This window comes from Chrysochloris asiatica, unplaced genomic scaffold (assembly GCF_000296735.1).
Source record: "Chrysochloris asiatica unplaced genomic scaffold, ChrAsi1.0 scaffold00062, whole genome shotgun sequence".
NCBI lineage: Eukaryota > Metazoa > Chordata > Mammalia > Afrosoricida > Chrysochloridae > Chrysochloris > Chrysochloris asiatica.
The window spans coordinates 11,765,922-11,784,713 of NW_006408580.1; the positions used below are offsets into that span (position 1 = coordinate 11,765,922).

General features: G+C 37.8%; 1 protein-coding gene across 1 annotated transcript in view; it reads left to right on the forward strand.

The window, feature by feature from the left end:
• MED14 (mediator complex subunit 14) overlaps nucleotides 1-15,855 on the forward strand; it is a 79,073-nt gene extending 63,218 nt beyond the window's left edge. Inside the window, exons 24-31 of the mRNA XM_006864268.1 lie at nucleotides 2,091-2,222; nucleotides 4,241-4,423; nucleotides 5,559-5,794; nucleotides 8,436-8,615; nucleotides 8,704-8,811; nucleotides 12,249-12,374; nucleotides 12,750-12,942; nucleotides 15,483-15,855. Coding sequence (XP_006864330.1) covers nucleotides 2,091-2,222; nucleotides 4,241-4,423; nucleotides 5,559-5,794; nucleotides 8,436-8,615; nucleotides 8,704-8,811; nucleotides 12,249-12,374; nucleotides 12,750-12,942; nucleotides 15,483-15,556 — 1,232 coding nt within the window. The 3' untranslated portion in view covers nucleotides 15,557-15,855. The remainder of the gene's footprint in view (nucleotides 1-2,090; nucleotides 2,223-4,240; nucleotides 4,424-5,558; nucleotides 5,795-8,435; nucleotides 8,616-8,703; nucleotides 8,812-12,248; nucleotides 12,375-12,749; nucleotides 12,943-15,482) is intronic.
• The last annotated feature ends 2,937 nt before the right edge of the window (nucleotides 15,856-18,792 follow it).

Here is an 18,792-nt window from a genome sequence, read left to right on the forward strand (position 1 = left end):
GTTCCGATTCATAGCAACCCTGTATAGAGTTTCCAAGACTGTAAATCTTTACAGGAGCAGAAAGCATCATCTTTCTCCCACAAAACTGCTGGTAGTTTTATACTGCTGACTGTGAGATTAGCAGCTCGACTCGTAACCACTACGCTACCAGAGTTCCTTGTTGTTGTTTTTAAGTGTTGTTGAGTGGGTTCCGACTCATAGAGACCTTGGGTAGTAGGGTTTCCAAGGAGTAGTTGGTGGGTTTGAACTGCCAACCTTGTGATTAGCAGTCCAGTGCTGATCCTGGAGTGCCACACCAGGAGTCCTATATAATACGTGCCAGAAACCTGTTTCAAGCAGTTTACCTATTTAATTCTTAAAACAAATCTGTAGAGTATGTACTATTATCCCCATTTTATAGAGGAAAACTGAGATGTGGCAAAGTTGTCAATTGCCCAAGTCATGTAAAGAATACATAAACATAGCACACTTAAAGGTATTTGGGTTGGTCAACGTGTTGACTATAAGGCATTGTGTTAAGTAATGTAAATGTTAAAAACATGAAATTACCTTATATCAGAACATTTTGAAACATGCTGATGCTAATGATAATTCTTGTTAGGATAGCAAGTATTTTTGTGTTATATCTGCTCAAGTTTTTGGTAGTCAGTTTCCTGTTTCATAATTTAAAATTAAAACTAGTCCTTTGGCTGTAAATATCACCTTTACGCTCATAATTCCCAATTTTAGATCTCCAATATTGACATCTTCCCTGAACTCTAGTCCTCTATTTCCAGCTATGTATCAGCATAGCCAAAACAAAACTCCTGAGTCCCCATTCCCAATGCTGCTCCTCTCACAGATAGCCCACCTCAGGAAATGACAGCTCCTTCCTTTCTATTATTTGGGCCAAAGCTGTTAGAGCCATCCTCGACTCTGCTTTCTTTCACACCTCACACATTTAGTCAGTTACCAAATACTATCAGCTCTGTCTTCAGAATGTATCTAGAATCCAGCTACATTTCACCACCTCAGCCTTTGTCACTCTTGCCCAAGCTGCTAATTATTTCTCACTGAAATTACACTGCCTTCCCCGTTCTTATTCCTGACAATACACTGTAGTCTTTTTTCACACAGTAGCTAGAGTGTTTCTCCTAAGACAGAGTTGGTTCATGATTCCTCACCCCAAACTCTGCCATGGCTTCCCGGAAATCTCAAGCCCTCAGAGTGGCCTATAGTTCCCTTGTGATCTGGACTTCTCCAACGTCCGGGGCTTCATCTACAACTCTCCCCATTGTTCACTCTGCTCCAGCCACGCTACCTTTCTCCCTATTATTTATACTGGCTTCTACCTTTGCCTGGAATATCTTATCCCCTGGATAGGCCTCATGCCTTATCCTTCATTCTTTATTCATGTCTCAGCTCAAATGTCCCTTTCTTAGAGAAGTCATCTCTGCTTGTTTTATGTATGAAGGGGCTTCGAAAGGTTCATGGAAAAATTCCATTATCTTTCTATTCCATTTTCCCATGAACTTTTAGAAGCCTCCCTATCCCCACTCCCCACCGCATATAAATAGTAGCCCCTACCTCCACCAATATACGCAAGGACTTTAAAAAGTTTGTGGAAAAAATCTGTTAGCTTTCAATTACGCTTTTCTGCGAAATTTTTTGATGCTTCCCTCCCCCACCTACCTTGCTCTGTTTTTCTCCATAGCACTTACTGCTACCTGACATATGTTTGTTTGTTTGTCTTTCTCATTCTACTAGAAAGCTCCATGAGGGCAGGAATTTTTGTCTCTTGGTAAACTGCTGAGTCCCCAGTGCCTAAAATAGTACTTGACATGAAGTTGTGCCTACTTTTTGAATGAGTGAGCAAATAAATAACAAGTACACTGGGTATGGGGGGAAATTTTAGTCAGTATAAGAGCTGGAATTTGGGCCCATGGAATTGATTTCTTTTTTTGATACTGAAATCTTTCCAGTTTTTCTTTGCACTACATGAGTTTTGCTGTCTGTTTCTTTAGTCTATGGAGAGATTCTTAACTTGGGGTCCTTGGACAGGACATAAAACGTGTCCTTCAAGATCACAAATAATTATTTTCCTTCATTAGGAAATCTGCACGCCGCCAGCTCCCCCAGTGGGGCTTTGAGAGCCCCTTCACCAGCATCATTTGTTCCAACTCCTCCCCCATCCTCGCATGGAATCTCAATAGGACCAGGGGCCAGTTTTGCTAGTCCACATGGTGAGTCCACACATGGAAATAGCTGTAGTATAAGAGCTTGATGTGAAAGTAGTTTTTCTTAAATGACTTACTTTATTATTGCAAAATTAGTACATGTTTATTGATGAAATAGCACGAGTATTACTCAAGCAAAAAGAACATAATCATCCCACCTGGTAGTCTGTTTCAGCTTTATCATTTCTATCTCTTTCGGTCTGTCTGTCTGTCTCTGTCTCTTTTCACTTTTTTTTTTCCTCCGTTTTTCCTGCCATGCCTCGTCTCCCCCTCCCTGTCATACTCTCCCTGTTTACCTGATGCTCATAGTTCTTTTGTAACTACTTGCTCTCTACCCAGCTGTCTTTTCTTCCCCCCCCCCCCCCGGTTGTTTTGAGATGTGAATTTCTTAACCTTTTAACTAAAATATTCTGTTTTAAGTCAATTCAAAATTCAAGAGGTAGTCAGTGAAGAGTTGCCTTTCTACTTCACCAACCACCCGGTTCCTCTTTCCAGAGGTGTTTTGTGGTGTTCACTTCTGATGTATTCTTGCAGAGCTGTTTTCTGCATACACAATTACATGTAAGTGCTCCCTTTCTCTCTCTCACGCACACACTAGCACACAGTGCACAGGGGTTCCCTGCCTTACTTTTTCCATTTAACATATCGTGAATATAATGCCAGCTCAGAACATAAAAAGATCTTCCTCATTTTATACAGTGGCACAGCATCTGTAATTTTCCATTTTACTATTTATGGGGATTTTTCTGTAGTAAAAACTCTACATCACCATACTAATGGTCTCATTGTCTTCCCATGTCTGGGTACACTGTAATTTAACCGCTCTCCTACTATACGTTGAAAATTAAAAATGACACCACCTCTGTTCACATCCATGATTATTTCCTTAGGTAAGTTCCTTTACGTAGATTTGCTGAGTTTCAGTTGTTTGAAATGTTCTAGAGCTTTCGAAATCCATTGCTAATTGCTCACCTGAAAGGCTGCACCAACTTCTTTGGGCATCATACAAAATTTATGTTTTCCTGTTATCATTGCCAACACGGGATGTTATGATTTTTAAAAGTCTTGACCATTTTGCTGGGCGTAAAATGGTGTCTTCATTTTTGCATTTCTTTGATGTAGTGAGGTTGAACCTTTTGCTGTTTGTTGGCTCGTTGAGGTTTCATATTTTATACCTGCTAATATATGTCCTCTGCCTTTGTTCTTGTGGTGTTCTTCCTTTTCTTATTGATTTGTAAGAGTTCTGTTTATAAGTAAGAAACATTTACTCTGATAAACAGTAGAAATATTTCCTCAGGTTCGTCATTTGACTTTTGTTGTTGTTTTTAAGTGCCGTTGAGCTGTTTCCAACTCATAGCGACCCTGTATAGGGTTTCCAAGGAGCAGCTCGTGAGCTAGAACTGCCGGCCTTGCAGTTAGAATCAACCTTGTTGTCCAGTGCTTGTCCTCCAGCACCACACCAGGAGGGATATAAATAATCTGTCGGAGGTCTCTGCAGGATAAAATTTAAATATCAAATTGTTTAGGAAGTTGCTGGTATAAGAAGTTGATTCTTGGTTCATAGTCAATATAGCTACATAAAGAAAATGGGAAATTTCAATCTCCTTAGTCTTCTTTGGGTAGAATGAAAACACGATTTGTGAAGGTTAGCTGAAAATGTAAAGATTTCTACACTTAAGGGAGCTTTTAAATATTTTGCTTAATATTTCCCAGCATATAAAATAGGTTGTTGCATAGCATAAAATAGATTATTCCATATTACACATGCTGAAGCTTGTGTGAAGGTACATTTTAACCTTCATGGGTCTTTTTCTTTTACTAATTTTTGTATATCAAGTTAAAAAGAAACTGTATACAACAGCGATTCGGAGATGGGATATTAAGAAGCATGATGCTTAAGTGAAATATACCACCTTACTGAAAGAAAAATAGTAAATTATCACCATGTAACGAGTGGAATGCATCAGCGATTATTTAGTTACTAAAACACAGGTTTTGAAAGATATTTGTTCACATTTTTACAGGGACCCTTGACCCTAGTTCTCCATACACTATGGTTTCACCAAGTGGACGAGCAGGGACCTGGCCAGGGTCTCCTCAAGTATCTGGCCCCTCACCAGCAACACGCATGCCTGGAATGTCACCAGCTAACCCATCGCTACATTCTCCAGTTCCAGATGCCTCTCATTCCCCTCGAGCTGGAACAAGTGAGTGTCTTCAACGTTTTTATGTTTGTTTTTAGTATAGCCAATATATGACCTATTTTATTCCATCCTCACATTTCAATGGCATGAGTTGGCTTTTGAACGGGGATATTTCATAACCTAAACTTTGATCACTTAGTACATTGGTTAACAGTAGTTCATTGACAAAGGTCAGGTAAATATAAGAAAGATGAACATCTCTTCCAAAAATCGTATGAGGTGAGTCCTAGGACCTCTGTTGTGACTACTCTTTCTTAGCTGCCATCCTGGACCATAGAAGATATACACCAAAAAGAAGACTTGTACAAGTATATCAACATCTCATATTAGTTAGCTTTTACTATATGATTTTTTTTTTAGTAGCTTAAAACAATGGTCATATATTAGTTCACAATTCTGCAGGTTGGCACTTTGGGTTGAATGCAGTTAGACAGTTCTTCCAGGCTTTGTTGTGCTAACTCTTGTCTGTGGTAGCTACTGGGTTGCCACGGAGCTTGCTGGCCTAAGATGACTTAGCTAGGATGACTTTTCTCTGTTCCATTTTGTCTTTTCTACTTGATCACACTGGTCCAGGCTTGTTCACATGACAGGGTTCCTAGAGAATGAGTGGAAGTCGAGGCTTACAACTAGTACATTGTCACCTCTGTGGTATTCTGTTGGCCAAAGCAAATTGCAAGGCCAGCCCCTATTCCAGGTGGGGAAATAGGCCCCACCTCTTGAAGGGATTGCTGTAAAGTCACCATGCAAAGGACTTGAATAGAGAAAGCCTGATGCTTCTCGTGTCTGATCCAGACATGGGCATAGAGTTGTGTATATAGACCCATTTTATCCTTTGCTCCTCTTGGGGAAACATTGTAAACATCTTTGAAGGTGGAGTTTTTAAGATATATGTTTTGATAAGCATCTTCTCTAAAGGAAATATTTTGTGGCTTTTTGGAAAAATAAAATACAAAAGGAGTTAAATACAGGGAAGAGCATAATGGTGATCTTTTTTTTTTTTCTTGCTAACTGTCTGCCATAGGAGTAACTAAAACAGTGCAAATGATTTTAATCTCAAAAGATTTTTCACAAAAGCAAAACGGGACAATGGGATCCTCTGTATTTGTAAATGAAATGAACATATTATCTTTCCCAAAAGGTTCGCAAACGATGCCAACAAACATGCCTCCACCTCGTAAACTACCTCAGCGCTCTTGGGCAGCATCCATCCCTACCATCCTCACTCACAGTGCCTTGAACATTTTATTGCTGCCCTCTCCAACGCCAGGTCTCGTGCCTAGCTTGGCAGGTAGTTACCTTTGTTCTCCACTCGAGAGATTTCTTGGATCGGTCATCATGAGACGACACCTTCAAAGAATTATTCAACAAGAAACGGTATGTTTTCTTAAGGCAATGATTTGCTGGGCCTGGGGATTCAGGACCATAGTCTCAGGGGACACCATGGTCAATTGGTATACATAGTCCAACACAGACAGTGTTCTACATCCTACTTTGGTGAGTAGTGTCTGGGATCTTAAAAGCTTATGAGCGGCCATCTAAGGTGCAACTACTGGTCTCTCCATGTGTGGAAGAAAGAAGAGTGATGGTAATTTGAAGATGCTTGGAATCAACTAGGCCAGTGTACCAACGGAGCAAGTGAATGTCACCAGGACTATGAGACCGGAAGAACTAGATGGTACCCAGGTACCTCTAACAATGTCTCTGAAAAGGGATCACATTAGAAGGTCCTGGATAGAAAATGTGGAACAAAACTCACAGTTATGAAAAAAGATCATGCTTACTGGTCAGAAAGAAACTGGAGGAACCAATACTATGGCCCTTGACCACCCTTCAGGTCTGGAATGGAACTACCCTCGTGACCCAAGTTTTAGCCAAGCAGTAGATAGGTCTATATGGGGAACAACACCATTATTAGTAAGGTATGCTCCATGGAAAGATCAGTCATTCAAGATGAAAAGGGTAGCATTTACCTAAGGACGGAGTTGAGAAGGGATGGGTAGGAGGGTGGAATGGACACAGGAACCACAGGAAAGAAGTGGGAGAACTTGTGTTGCATGGAGGGGATTGAAATGATTGAAGTGAAACAAAGTATATAATTTGTTTGATTTAAATTGATGATCTTAAGTCACAATAAAAAGTTTTATAAGAAAAAGAGTGTGTCTACCTATTGACCTCACAAGTTTTGATTTTTATAGGTGAAATGCAAAGTTGTTTTACAGAGTAGGATCTGAAACTGAAATTATAGTTCCTCATCTCCTTTAACTTGCTTTTCACTCTGTGCTAGCATTAAAATCAAGTTCCACTATATTCTTTTCCATTCTTAACATTGACATAATTATATAGCCTACAGTTGGCTGTGTAGTGGGTTCTGTGTTACGTGGTTAACATGGACTTAAAGATTGCTTACCACATGATAATCCTATAACAAGTACAACCAGGTTCTGGGCTTGCAGAGGACAGCATATGAGTAACTCTTTGTTCTCTGGAATGCACTGCAGACAGCTGACTTGGAATCTGAGTCCCATTAGAATATTTCTGATCACAAGACTGGAAGCTGCTTTGTAAATACATGGACAGTGGAATTTATTTTAAACCCTGGTAGAAAAAAACCCATCCTGTTGTGATGCGTGTTTGTAAGAGAAAGTTTCAAGGTCTGATTGAAAGCACTAGTTCTAGAGGAAGGCTTGCCTGGACCTGAAGCCAGCCTTACCACCTGACCTAACTGGTCCTGGTGTGGCCCTGTCGGATAAGCACTGGACCACAAGGTCGGTGGTTCAAACTCACCAGCTGCTCCTCAGAAAACCCTATACAGGGTCGTTACGAGTCAGAACCAACTCAACGTCATTTAACAACAACAGCAACTGGCATCATTGTGGGACTTTGAGTTATTTCATGTAAAGCCCTTAGCATAATGTCTTAGCATTTTAAAAGATTATTTATAGTTAAAGTTATATTGAAACATCCTTGCCCATTCATTTATATACTGTCTGGCTACTTTTGTGGTACAACAACATTATTGACAGTTGCTACAGACTCCTGGTGTGACGTTGTAGGATAGACACTGGACTGTAAACCACAAAATCAACAATTTGAACCCAACAGCTGCTCCTATAAGTGGGAACTGACTTGACGGCACTTAAAACAACAGAGACCATAGGGCTCATATAAAATATTTATGATGTGGCCCTATATACAAAAAGTTTACAAACCCTTGGACTATAGAATAAAAGCCTAGTTCAAATCTAACATTTTAAAATTGTACTCTTTTATTCTTTTTTCCCCTGTGCCATTTAAAATTTTTTTTTATTCAGGAAAACTTAGAAATATACAAATATAGAATAGGATAATGAGGCTTTATGTTCTCATCACCCAATTTCAACAGCTAATTCAGACCAATTCATCTATAGCTCCTCCCCCCAGATTGTTTGACAGCAAATCCCAGTGTATCAGATTACCCATAAATGTTTTAGTATGTATCTCTGAAAGGTACAAAGTAGCGACTGTACCACTGTCGTACCTAAAAAAAACAAAACAAAAAAACACCATTTCTTTATTATCAGATATCTAGATTTCCAGATTTCCTCAGTCATCTCATTGTTGAGTTAGAATCTAAGTAAATGATTTGAAATCCCTTTTACACAAAAGATTCCCCCTCTAGTTCTCCTTTCCTTTCACTTGACACAACTTACATATTTTTTTAAAAGTGCCATTTATCCTGTAGCGTTCTCACTTAGGATTCTGCTGGAATCATTTAACATGTTCTTTTGGCTCACCTGTTTCCTTTGGATCTAACTACCGAATTCAGGTTCAAGTTTGTTGTTCATCAAGTAGCACATAATTGTCTAATATTGCCTCTTTTTGTGAAAGCGTTAACAGTTGTTGATGCTCAATGCCTAGATTCGTTTGTTTTGAAACAGGTATCTGCCTGGTTGCTTCCCTTTTAAGACAATTCCCTTAATAACATTCTCATTTCTTCTTTGTCATACATGTTTATTTCATGATCCTTGTTTTCTAGCTACAACTGATAAATTCCAATGAACCAGGAGTGATCATGTTTAAAACAGATGCACTGAAATGCAGAGTAGCTCTTAGTCCCAAAACCAACCAAACACTTCAACTAAAAGTGACACCTGAAAATGCAGGACAGTGGAAACCTGATGAGCTTCAAGTTTTGGAGAAATTCTTTGAAACAAGAGTATGTATTTAATAATGGATAATTTTAAATAAGGAAACAGAAGAACCAAGAAAGAAGGAAGAGTAATTTACTTGATTTATTTCCATAGGTTGCAGGACCACCGTTTAAAGCCAATACGTTAATAGCCTTCACCAAGCTGTTAGGAGCACCTACACATATCCTCAGAGACTGTGTGCATATTATGAAACTAGAGCTGGTAAGTTACAGAAAAAGCCATATTTTTATAGAAAGACCTATTGGAGGAGGTTAGAGTAGGTAGGAGCAGTGGTTTTTCATGCATACTTACTTTCTTCCATTTTTCTCTTCAAGTTGTCTCAATTTTTAAATTGTAATTATATTTATCTGAGAGTGGATAACACTCTTCTGTTGTATCTTATGAGTTGAGAGCAACAAAATGATACTTTGAAAATGTTCCCAGCCATGCCGTCCTCCTCCACATAAACAGCTAGAGTTGGTGTCTTGCCTATTCTTCCAGAAACAGTTCGTTCATAAAAGCAAATGCATTTATCTCCCCATGTACTTTGTTTATCTGAAATGATGCCATTCTATACATCCTCTTTTATGCTTTTTTTCCATTTTTCAATCATGAAGTATTTTACATATATATAAATTGATGACATATATGTAAGTAGTAAGCATACCTATGATCTCAATCACAGAGCTAAAGAACTACCATTTTATTTTAAGTTATAGTCATGTGTCCTATCTTGATTAGATCCCTCTTCATTGCCCCCAAAAAGAATTTGTTTTCTATCATTCTCTTGCTTTTCTTTATAATTTCATCACAAAATGTAAATTTCTTACATAATATGTTGCTTAATAAAATTTCAGATTTTGATTTTTAGATAGAGGACTCCTGGTATGGCACTGTAGGATCAGCACTGGACTGCAAACCACAAAGTTGGCAGTTCAAATACCCCCAGCTGCTCCTCGGAAACCCTATATGGGGTCACTGAGTCAGGACTGACTCGATAGCAGTTAATAACAACAACAACAGCAGTACCATACTAAATTCTTTTAGGGTTTGTTGGTTTACTTAATTCACTATCATGTGTTAAAGGCTTGTCCTTATCGAAGCAAGTTCCTATAGTTCACTCCTTCTCACCATTATGTAAGAGTGCACCACATCACAACCATTCATTTCTCTTATATCAACAAATTTGCATGCAGTATCTCCTCTCAGTTTCTCAGCCTTTAGAGTAAGTACTGATTTCAGCCCAGTCTTTAGAAATGAGGAGGCTAAAGCACAGAAAAGTTACATGTGATTTGATTAGATAATGTTGATCTGTTTACAGAGCTCTTGTACAAATTTACACTGCCACCAAAACTGAAATAGAGTTCCTGTTTTCCAGTATTTAGCAACAAATTAGTATTGGAAAACTGCCCCTTCCCCCATCTTTTCAACATTTGACCCACCTGGAATTGCTTCTTGTGTATGGTGTGAAGTAGGGAATCCCAATTTTCTTTCTCCCACGTGAATAACTAGTTGATACCGAATTTTTTCTATCATCACCTTTTCTAATCTGCAATGCTGCATCTGTCGTAAATCAAATTTCCATATTTGCATGATTATTCTGTTCCCTTGATCTACTGTCTTGCCTTGTATGTTACCACACTTAGTTACTGTAGCTTGATGTGATAAGTCTTCCTCTGTCAGAGAGCAAAGTCTTGTACATCTTTTTTTAACTTTATTCCTGCATTCTTTATTTATTGATTGGTATTATAAATGATATCTTTTCTGAATTACATTTTCTAATTCTTTGATGCTGTTATGTAGAAATAGAATTAAATTTCTCTCTAGCAACCTTTCTGAACTTCCTTGATCATTTTACTGTAATATATAATAGGAGTGCAGTGGCTCTGTAGGATATGCCCTGGGCTGCTGATCACAAAGTTTGCAATTTAAGCCCACCAGCCACCCCACAGTAGCAAGATGAGGCTTTCTGCCCCCAAAGATTTATAGTCTGTATTGGGTCACTGCAAGTCAGAATTCATTCAACAGCACTGAATGATATTTTCTGTAGGTTTTGCTAGATACCATCAGATTAAGGAAGTGCCCTTTTCTTAGTTTAAAATGTTGATAACAAATTAGTATTGGGTTTTATGAATGCTTTTTCTGTATCTATTTGAGGTAATCATGTGGATTTCTCCTTTTTTTTTTTTTTAAATTAACATGGCTGATTATGTTTCTCTATTTTAGTTAGCATTAGGTTTGGTTGTAAGTAGCAGCATCCCCAAAATACCCATATCTTAAAACAAAATAGAAATTTGTTTTTCTCTCATGGCAAAGCCCCAGGGTAGGGGATCCAGGGCCATTTTGTTGAGCCACAGTGTTATACATCCAAGCTCTTTCTGTCTTGTTTTACCCTATCATATAAATACTTCTAGAGTCAAATTTGGATCCCTGGTGTGGTGCTGGGGGTTAATGAGTTGGACTGCAAGGTCGGTTTGAACTGAAAGGTTGGCAGTTCAAGCTCACTAGCCACTCTTCGGAAACCCTTTACAGGGTCGCTATGAGTCGGAACCGACTCGACAGCACTTAACAACAAGTGTCAAATTTAACATGCTAGATAAATAGGCAAGAAAAAAGATAGGAAGGCGAAATCTCTTCTCCTTTAAGGGAAATTGCATGCTCTATTTCCACTTAACATCTCTTTTGTCAGGATTTGGACATTATCTAGTTGCAAGAGAAGGAACCCTGTTGGTGCTGTAGGATAAGCACTGGACTGCTAACCACAAGGTCAGCAATTAAAACCCATCAAACACTCTGTAGGAAAAAGATGAGACTTTCTGTTCCCACAAAAAATTTATAGTCTTGGAAATAAATATGGGGTTGCTATGAGTCAGAATCAACTCAATGGCAGCGGGTTTAGTTTAGCTGTAAGAGAGTCTAGAAATGTAGCTCTTTATTCAAAGCTCCCATGTGACCCATTAAAAATCAGGGTCTCAACATTTATATTCTGATCTGATAAGGTATAGTAAACATTGTTTATGTCAAAAGGAAACCTATTCAGGTTTTTAATGGAATAAATATGGTTATGGCTATAGAAGGTACTAGTGGATGTAATTTTAAATCACTGACACATTTGTCTACCTTGTTTGGGGAGGAAGTTGGAAATGGGATTGGAAGTCTAGATTACCATCAATTAAGAATGGCCTTGAATGCCAGGTAGTAGTGTTAGTCCTTAGTTAGGCGGCGGGGGCAGCATGTGTGACAAATGTCACAGAACATTGTGAACTACATCAAAACCATGGTGTAAGATACGTGTCTGGCAGTGGTGTAAGGACGAGCCACTGGAAGAGACCATTAGGCGGGTGCCAGGAAGAGTAATGAAGCCCTGAGCTTGGGTGGCATGTGTGAATTGAGAGGCAGGAATAAATGTCAGAGGCGTGGCAAGCAAAAGCCATTGACTTCATGAACTAATTAAGGAAGGGGAACAGTACTTAAATCCCGAGTTGCCTTTGACTTAGTAATGTCATCTACGCATTTCTTTTGGAGGGGAGGGGGAAATAAAGATGAAGTTTACCAATTTTGTGTTCTATTAGAGAATAAAATTCTAACCGGTCAGAATCCTATGCTGTAATTTTAAATAATCCTAGGACTTTATCATGATTTGTTTTCCCCTTAACCAGTTCCCTGACCAGGCAACACAGCTGAAATGGAATGTTCAATTTTGCCTGACGATCCCACCCAGTGCACCTCCCATAGCCCCTCCTGGGACGCCTGCTGTGGTGCTGAAATCCAAAATGCTTTTTTTTGTAAGTATCACCTGGTTTCTGTGTGTATAGCACTTCTGAGTCAAAAGTTTTAGGAGGATGGTAGAGCAACTTTTGGATAACTGTGTAAATTACCTATTACTGCCACATATAGGCCTACATTCTTTCATTGTCAGTTTTGACTTTATGTAAGTCTGGCTCCTTGGGTGATAACAATTTTCTTTAACTAGGCAATTATGTGACACAGATGCATCCTAATCATAATGATTTGGTGGTTTGCCGCTTTTCCTTGTCATATTTAATATTCTCTTGCTTGATGGATCTTAATCTGAAAGCATAGTAAATACTTTCTTTTAGGACATTTCGATAGATGTTTTATTTTCTTACTATGTTTTTCTTCTCTTTGTGTGTCTGCAGCTTCAGCTAACTCAGAAAGCATCAGCCCCTTCTGAAGAACCTGTTAGTATTATAGTTCCAATCATTTATGACATGGCTTCAGGTACAACCCAGCAGGCAGACATTCCCAGACAGCAGAACTCTTCTGTTGCTGCTCCCATGATGGTCAGCAACATTCTGAAGAGGTTTGCAGAGATGAATCCACCACGACAAGGTACATGACCAGTAGACGCTATTTTATTGCATATATGTTATCAAAGTTCTTTTGAGAGACACCCCCTACTCTTCCCCTCTTCTCTCTCCTTAACCCCCCACCCCCTATCTTAGTAATAGAATTCTGGTTGCTGTGACCCTCTTAATGTCTGCCTGTCGCTTTCTTCCTTTCTCACTTGTTCTTCAGTTTTGTCCATTTCTCTGCTGCCTGGACTTTATTTTAGTTAGTTATTTACTATTGGGACTGACCCAGTTGCTAATGCCAGAAGCTTGTATTTATAGCACATGTTGCCATGAAGCCCTAGATTAGGATGATCAAATTTTCCATGGCTGTGAATTCCTGCCCTACTCTTGATAACTGCCACTCTGTACATCACGAAGTTGAAATGCATGTGAATTTCTCATTTCATGGTTCAATCATGAATAGAATACTATCATTAAAAGTTCTGTATCTTCTAAATGTTTTGTGAAGAATAAAAGCTGATACAACTGGCATCATTGCTTTTTGGGCTTCTTATATAAGTGAACCTTTCACCAAGTGCACAATGAAGCTCTCAAACTGAACATTTTCGAGGAAACCAGAAAGTTTCTGGAAAAACAAACAAGATCCCTTCAGAAATACTGAAGTGTAGCATATGCTTAACATGTAACTCCCAGCAGTGCTAAATTTTTGGTTACAACACATAAAGCTCAGCAAAGAGAACTTTTCTTCCATTTTGCTTATTTATAATATTCAGAAAATAAAAATTGAATTAAATTTGACTTTGCTTATTTCAAATATTAAGGAAGATCCTGTATATCTTTCAGCTCGGAATAGTTTGACAAAATAATTAAGTGTTGAAATGAGAGAAAGTTGTTCTCTGAAACATTTCTAGTGACCGACCACGATGTCAAAATTTCACTAGGTGCAGGAATCAGCAGAAGTCATATTTTTAGCTGTTTGTTTCCCCGTATTTCCCCTAGATGATTTTCCCTTTAATTATAGTCTACCAGGAATACTACTACTACACTGGGCAGTAGAGAAGGGTATCCTTCTTTTGTTGTAATACTTCTTCCCCTTCTTAAAATTGTCTACTTTCATCCTTCCTTTGACTTATAATCTCTTCTTTCAGCGAAAAAGAGGTCCTCAGAATCAAAGTTTAAAACTCTCCTTATTCTCAAGTAGCAGTCCAATAGAACATTGATAATAAACACCATTCCTTCACAAGCAGAAGACTTAATGTAAATTTAAAATGAAAGGAAAGAGTATTTTGATCCTGTTGGGATCTTGCAGATACTTCTATCTAGCAACAGTGAAAGTACATTGTTGAAACAGAAAGACATAATTTCTTCTTTTACTTAAGAAAGTGTTGGGCTGTTTGAGAAGTGATTTTATTTTTCTTTTATTTTTACCTTAAGGCTGGGCAAGCCTTTGGGTTTCATTTTCTTTCTGTACCTTAATAACAATTAAGGTGAGGAGGTGACATAGCTTGCACCATGTCCCTGCATATCCTAACCTTTGCTGGAAGGCCATTGTTCACATGAGGTCTTCAGTTCTTCTCTCGCTTTTAGCCACGATTTTGTTCGGCCTGCACTAGTGAAAGAATCCAGCTTTTGGTTTATTCTGTGTACAGTTGGTTTTGTTTATAATATTGAAATATTTGTGCTATTTATAAGAAGTAGTGAGAGGCAGGCAGGGTATTTGGGTTTTTTTGAGCAAAAGGGAAGCTGAAAGGATGAATCATCAGAACCCCCACCCCCAAACAAATCTTGTGTTGGGCTTGTTGGTGTGCCTTACTTTACCCCCCTTCCTCTCTTCCCAAACCCATCACCTCCCCCTCCCCTTGACGTGCTTTTAAGATATCACTTAAAAAAAAATTTTTTTTTTTTTTAATTTAATTTACTTCAATGTTGACTGCCAGAAGTTGACCTTGCCTTGAAATTTTGGAGAAGACTCCCAATAGAGATCCTAGACCAGCACTGTCCACTATGACAGCCATTAGCTGTATGTGGCTATTTATGTTTAAGTGAATTAAATTTAATGAAACGTACAATTCCATTCTTCAGTCTGACTAGTTAAACTACAAGTGCTAAGGAGCCACAGCAGAGAGCTGGAACATTTCCATCATCTATTGAACAGGGCTGTCAGACATTTTCATCTGGCCTTAACGAAACATTGTAAGGATACCACTGAAGATGTAGCTAATACACAAATACAAACTAGATCTTTTTGTGCGATTCAAAATGCATAAGAAAGTTGTTGGTAGCTTTAGAGCTCAACTTCATAGGGCTTATCCAGTGTTGTAGTGTTTCTGTAGAGAAGCTCTAGGCATATCTAATTAAATTCAAAACCTCGAATTGCCCAAATTTATTCCTGAGGGAAAAACTAAACTCCAACCAAATATCATCATCTATACTTACCACCAAAGCTTAATTCACTATTATATGGGCAAATAAAATTAGTCTTTTATTTGGGTCTTAATTACCCTTCCCCCACACCAGTGTGTTAACATCATCTTTCCTGTATTGCGAATAGCTAATGACCATTTTTCTCTGTTGCAGGTGAATGCACAATATTTGCAGCTGTTCGTGATTTAATGGCTAATCTTACACTGCCCCCTGGTGGGTGTCCATAAACACTATTGTTTTTAAACCAGGAAGGCTGACAAATGAGACAAAACAACAAAAATAATAACTCTGAACTCAGCCTTCAGTTTAAAAAAAGGAAAAGGACATTTTGACTTTAAGAGCTAAAAATCTAAACTGGCAAAAAAAAAAATTTCAGGGTGCACTTCTTTCATCAAAAAGACCATCAATCTTTTGTATAGATAACTTGTATAGTGTGTTTAAATGGGACACGTTTCCAACTAGGTAATACATCAGTATCCACTTGCCAGTAATAGATTTAATATTCTGTTTTATACTATAAAGTTATGAAAATGCCAAACTTGTTTATTTAATTGTTTTCTTATGTTTTGGGTGTAATAGTCCTTTTTTTGTTTTGTTTTGTTTTTTAAGGACAGGTCTGTCATTTTTGAATACTGTAAAACTGTGATAAACTTTATATTGAAGCTGTATTTTAATATGACCGCTCTGAATCCTTACATGAAAATGTTCTGGGAATTGTTACAAACAGATCCCAAAGAAGCAATATTTAATAAAACTAGGTTTTAAAAAAAAAAAAAAAAAAAGCAACAACAACAATGAAATAATAATGACACTCACTTGTGTGTGTATAAGCTCTGTAGACATTTTAGGATGTCCCTTCATCTTTAGCCTGGTGGGGCCAATAATTACTTTTTAATGATACATGTCTGAAATTTGGCCAAAAACATCTGCTGCTTTATTTCCAGGTTTATTTATTTTCTTCAGACATTCTTAACCTGACTGCACCTTGGTCTTTTTGGTGTAGAATTTGGGTGAAAAGGAAAAAGTCTGGTCTTTGAAAAGACACAGTTAAGTGGTTCCTATTAATCAAGGATCCCAAGTAGTGCCATCATTCTCATCCATTGAGGATGTGGAATCTTTTCTGTTAGGCAGATTTGTTTTACAAGATACCTCTGCCTACACAATTCATTAGGAAACAAAGAACTCTAATTCTCTACCCTTGCATGAAATGTCTGTAAGTTTTCATTTATCTTGCTTAACTTTTCCCTCTTACTTCCCACTATTGTCAACAAAAACAGAATGCTTTGCTTGAAAAAGACCCGTTCCCTGTCTCCCCTCATTTTGAAGACTCAAGATCCAGGATCTAGTCTGCGTATCCTGGGGTTGAATGGAGTTTCTGGTACTGACACATCTTGACACGGTTTCTTTTTTGAGCACAGTGCTGTTTCTCCCAATTAGGAAGGGACTTTTTAAGCTTCAAAGAATGTGATCTGAAGCAAAAGTCTTCTGGGAATTAGACATTATTGGGAAAGTTTTAAAATGGTAACACCATGCTGCATTATCTGGTTGCTGTAATATGGTTCTCCATAAAATTTTCGATACTTTATCGAATTCTACTTTAAGACCATTTAATTAAGCTTCTGTAACTATCAACTACCAAATTCTAGCATTGAACATCTCACTGCAGCTGTATCATGTCTGTTCTGAACTTGGCTTGAGTCTCCATTTCGGTCAGAGTTGTGGCCTTGTTTGCCTTTCTTCTTTGTCTTATTTCTGCCTTCATCTCCTGTTTCTCACCCAACTCTACCACTAGTCAGGAAGCAGCTGACTGAACTTTTATCCTTCCTTTAGCTGACCTTGTATCCTTCTATGTTCAGTTCTCTTTTCAATGGTAATAACATCAGTTTGGCAATCTAAAATATCTTTATCAAGGATCAGCCCTTTTCTATTTGGTGTTGAATCCTTTCTTTCATGTAGAAATCTACATGTATATACAAGAAGTGTATTTTTATCTGCAGGATAATATTGTTTCACATAATTTTATTAATAGAGCTAACTTTTCAGGTATTTTCCCTTTTAAGTGTGGTTTTTAAATGTTAATTACATTTTTAATCATGATGCATTCAATGAATCCCCCCCTCCCCATTATAACTCATCTCCGAATGCATTGTGAAAACAAAAGTAAGATAGGAAACAGAATTTGCTTTCAATGCTTATTAAAAGTAAACTCATGGATTTGAATTTTGATATCATGCTTGGTACTTGGAATTGATATATACTTTATTAAAGCTTGAAAACATTTAGCGTTTGAATCTTAGGTTTCATCACAAAACTATGCCTTTTGCCTCTTTTGTTATCCAGGTTCAACCAAAGGAATTTTTCTTAATAGGTGGTTTGGATCTTTAAGGTGTTTTCAATGTGATTTTAGTACTATCAGTGATGAATAAAATTTATACAAGTTTCAGAGAACTACCAACTCTCTCTAGTTAATTTTGATGAAGATGCTTTGGATAGTAATCTGATATAGTACTCCTTTAACCTTGAAACAAGAAATTGGTCCTGATTTGTCACACACACCCCCATCTGCTTACATGCAATTTCAGATTGTGTAAAAGTACATTCAGACTTAGCAGAGAGGAAGAAGGTGGCAACTTCAACATAATGTATCAATGGAGATTATTAATAGCGGGCTGAATCTTAATGTTTAAAAATTCTGAGTGGGCCAAGTATAAGGATCGACTAAAATATACATAATTTTGAATTTATATGTCCAATAATAAATTTACTGTGCTGCAGTTAACACAGTAACTTGTTAAATAATCACAGAATACTATCTATCTGTTAGTCATTCTTTAGACCATGGTTAATTTTAAAACTTAGAATTTTGCCACTCTGCATTCTGATCCAATTTCAACATACAAAATTTGTTCAATTCTTTCATGATTTTTTTTTTTCTCCAAAAGAAGAAATACCTTTTACATTATAGTTTAGTATTTATCATCTAGGAATTCTTGGTATAAAATCAGCGTACAGAAAATTTTAAGATATCTAATAGCCAAAGGGTACATACATTTCATTATTTCTTGAAATTTTCATTTTCATTTGGTTTTTATGGGAGTGGATAGTTCTCAAGGGCATGCTTGATGTTTACTTAGGATAGATTTAGTACTGAAGTTATTAAGAATAAATAAGGTTAGGCCAGTTGGTACTGTGCTACGTTACTCCAGAAACACCATAATTTAGTGTAAGGAGTCTTCACAAAATCCATCAAAAGATTTCAGTATCTTTTTTGTTTTTTGGATGTACACGAAAACACTCAGGAATATACAATCATTCAAGCAACCAAAGGGCATACCCTGCAAGCCTGCCCCTCAGCCACCAGCACACAGCCCCTCTGCCTCCATCTCTTGACACTGCTGCTTCTCTGGGTAGAGTCCCACACTCCACTCCCGCTCTTCTCCCTTGATGGTCCCAGGGTCCTTCA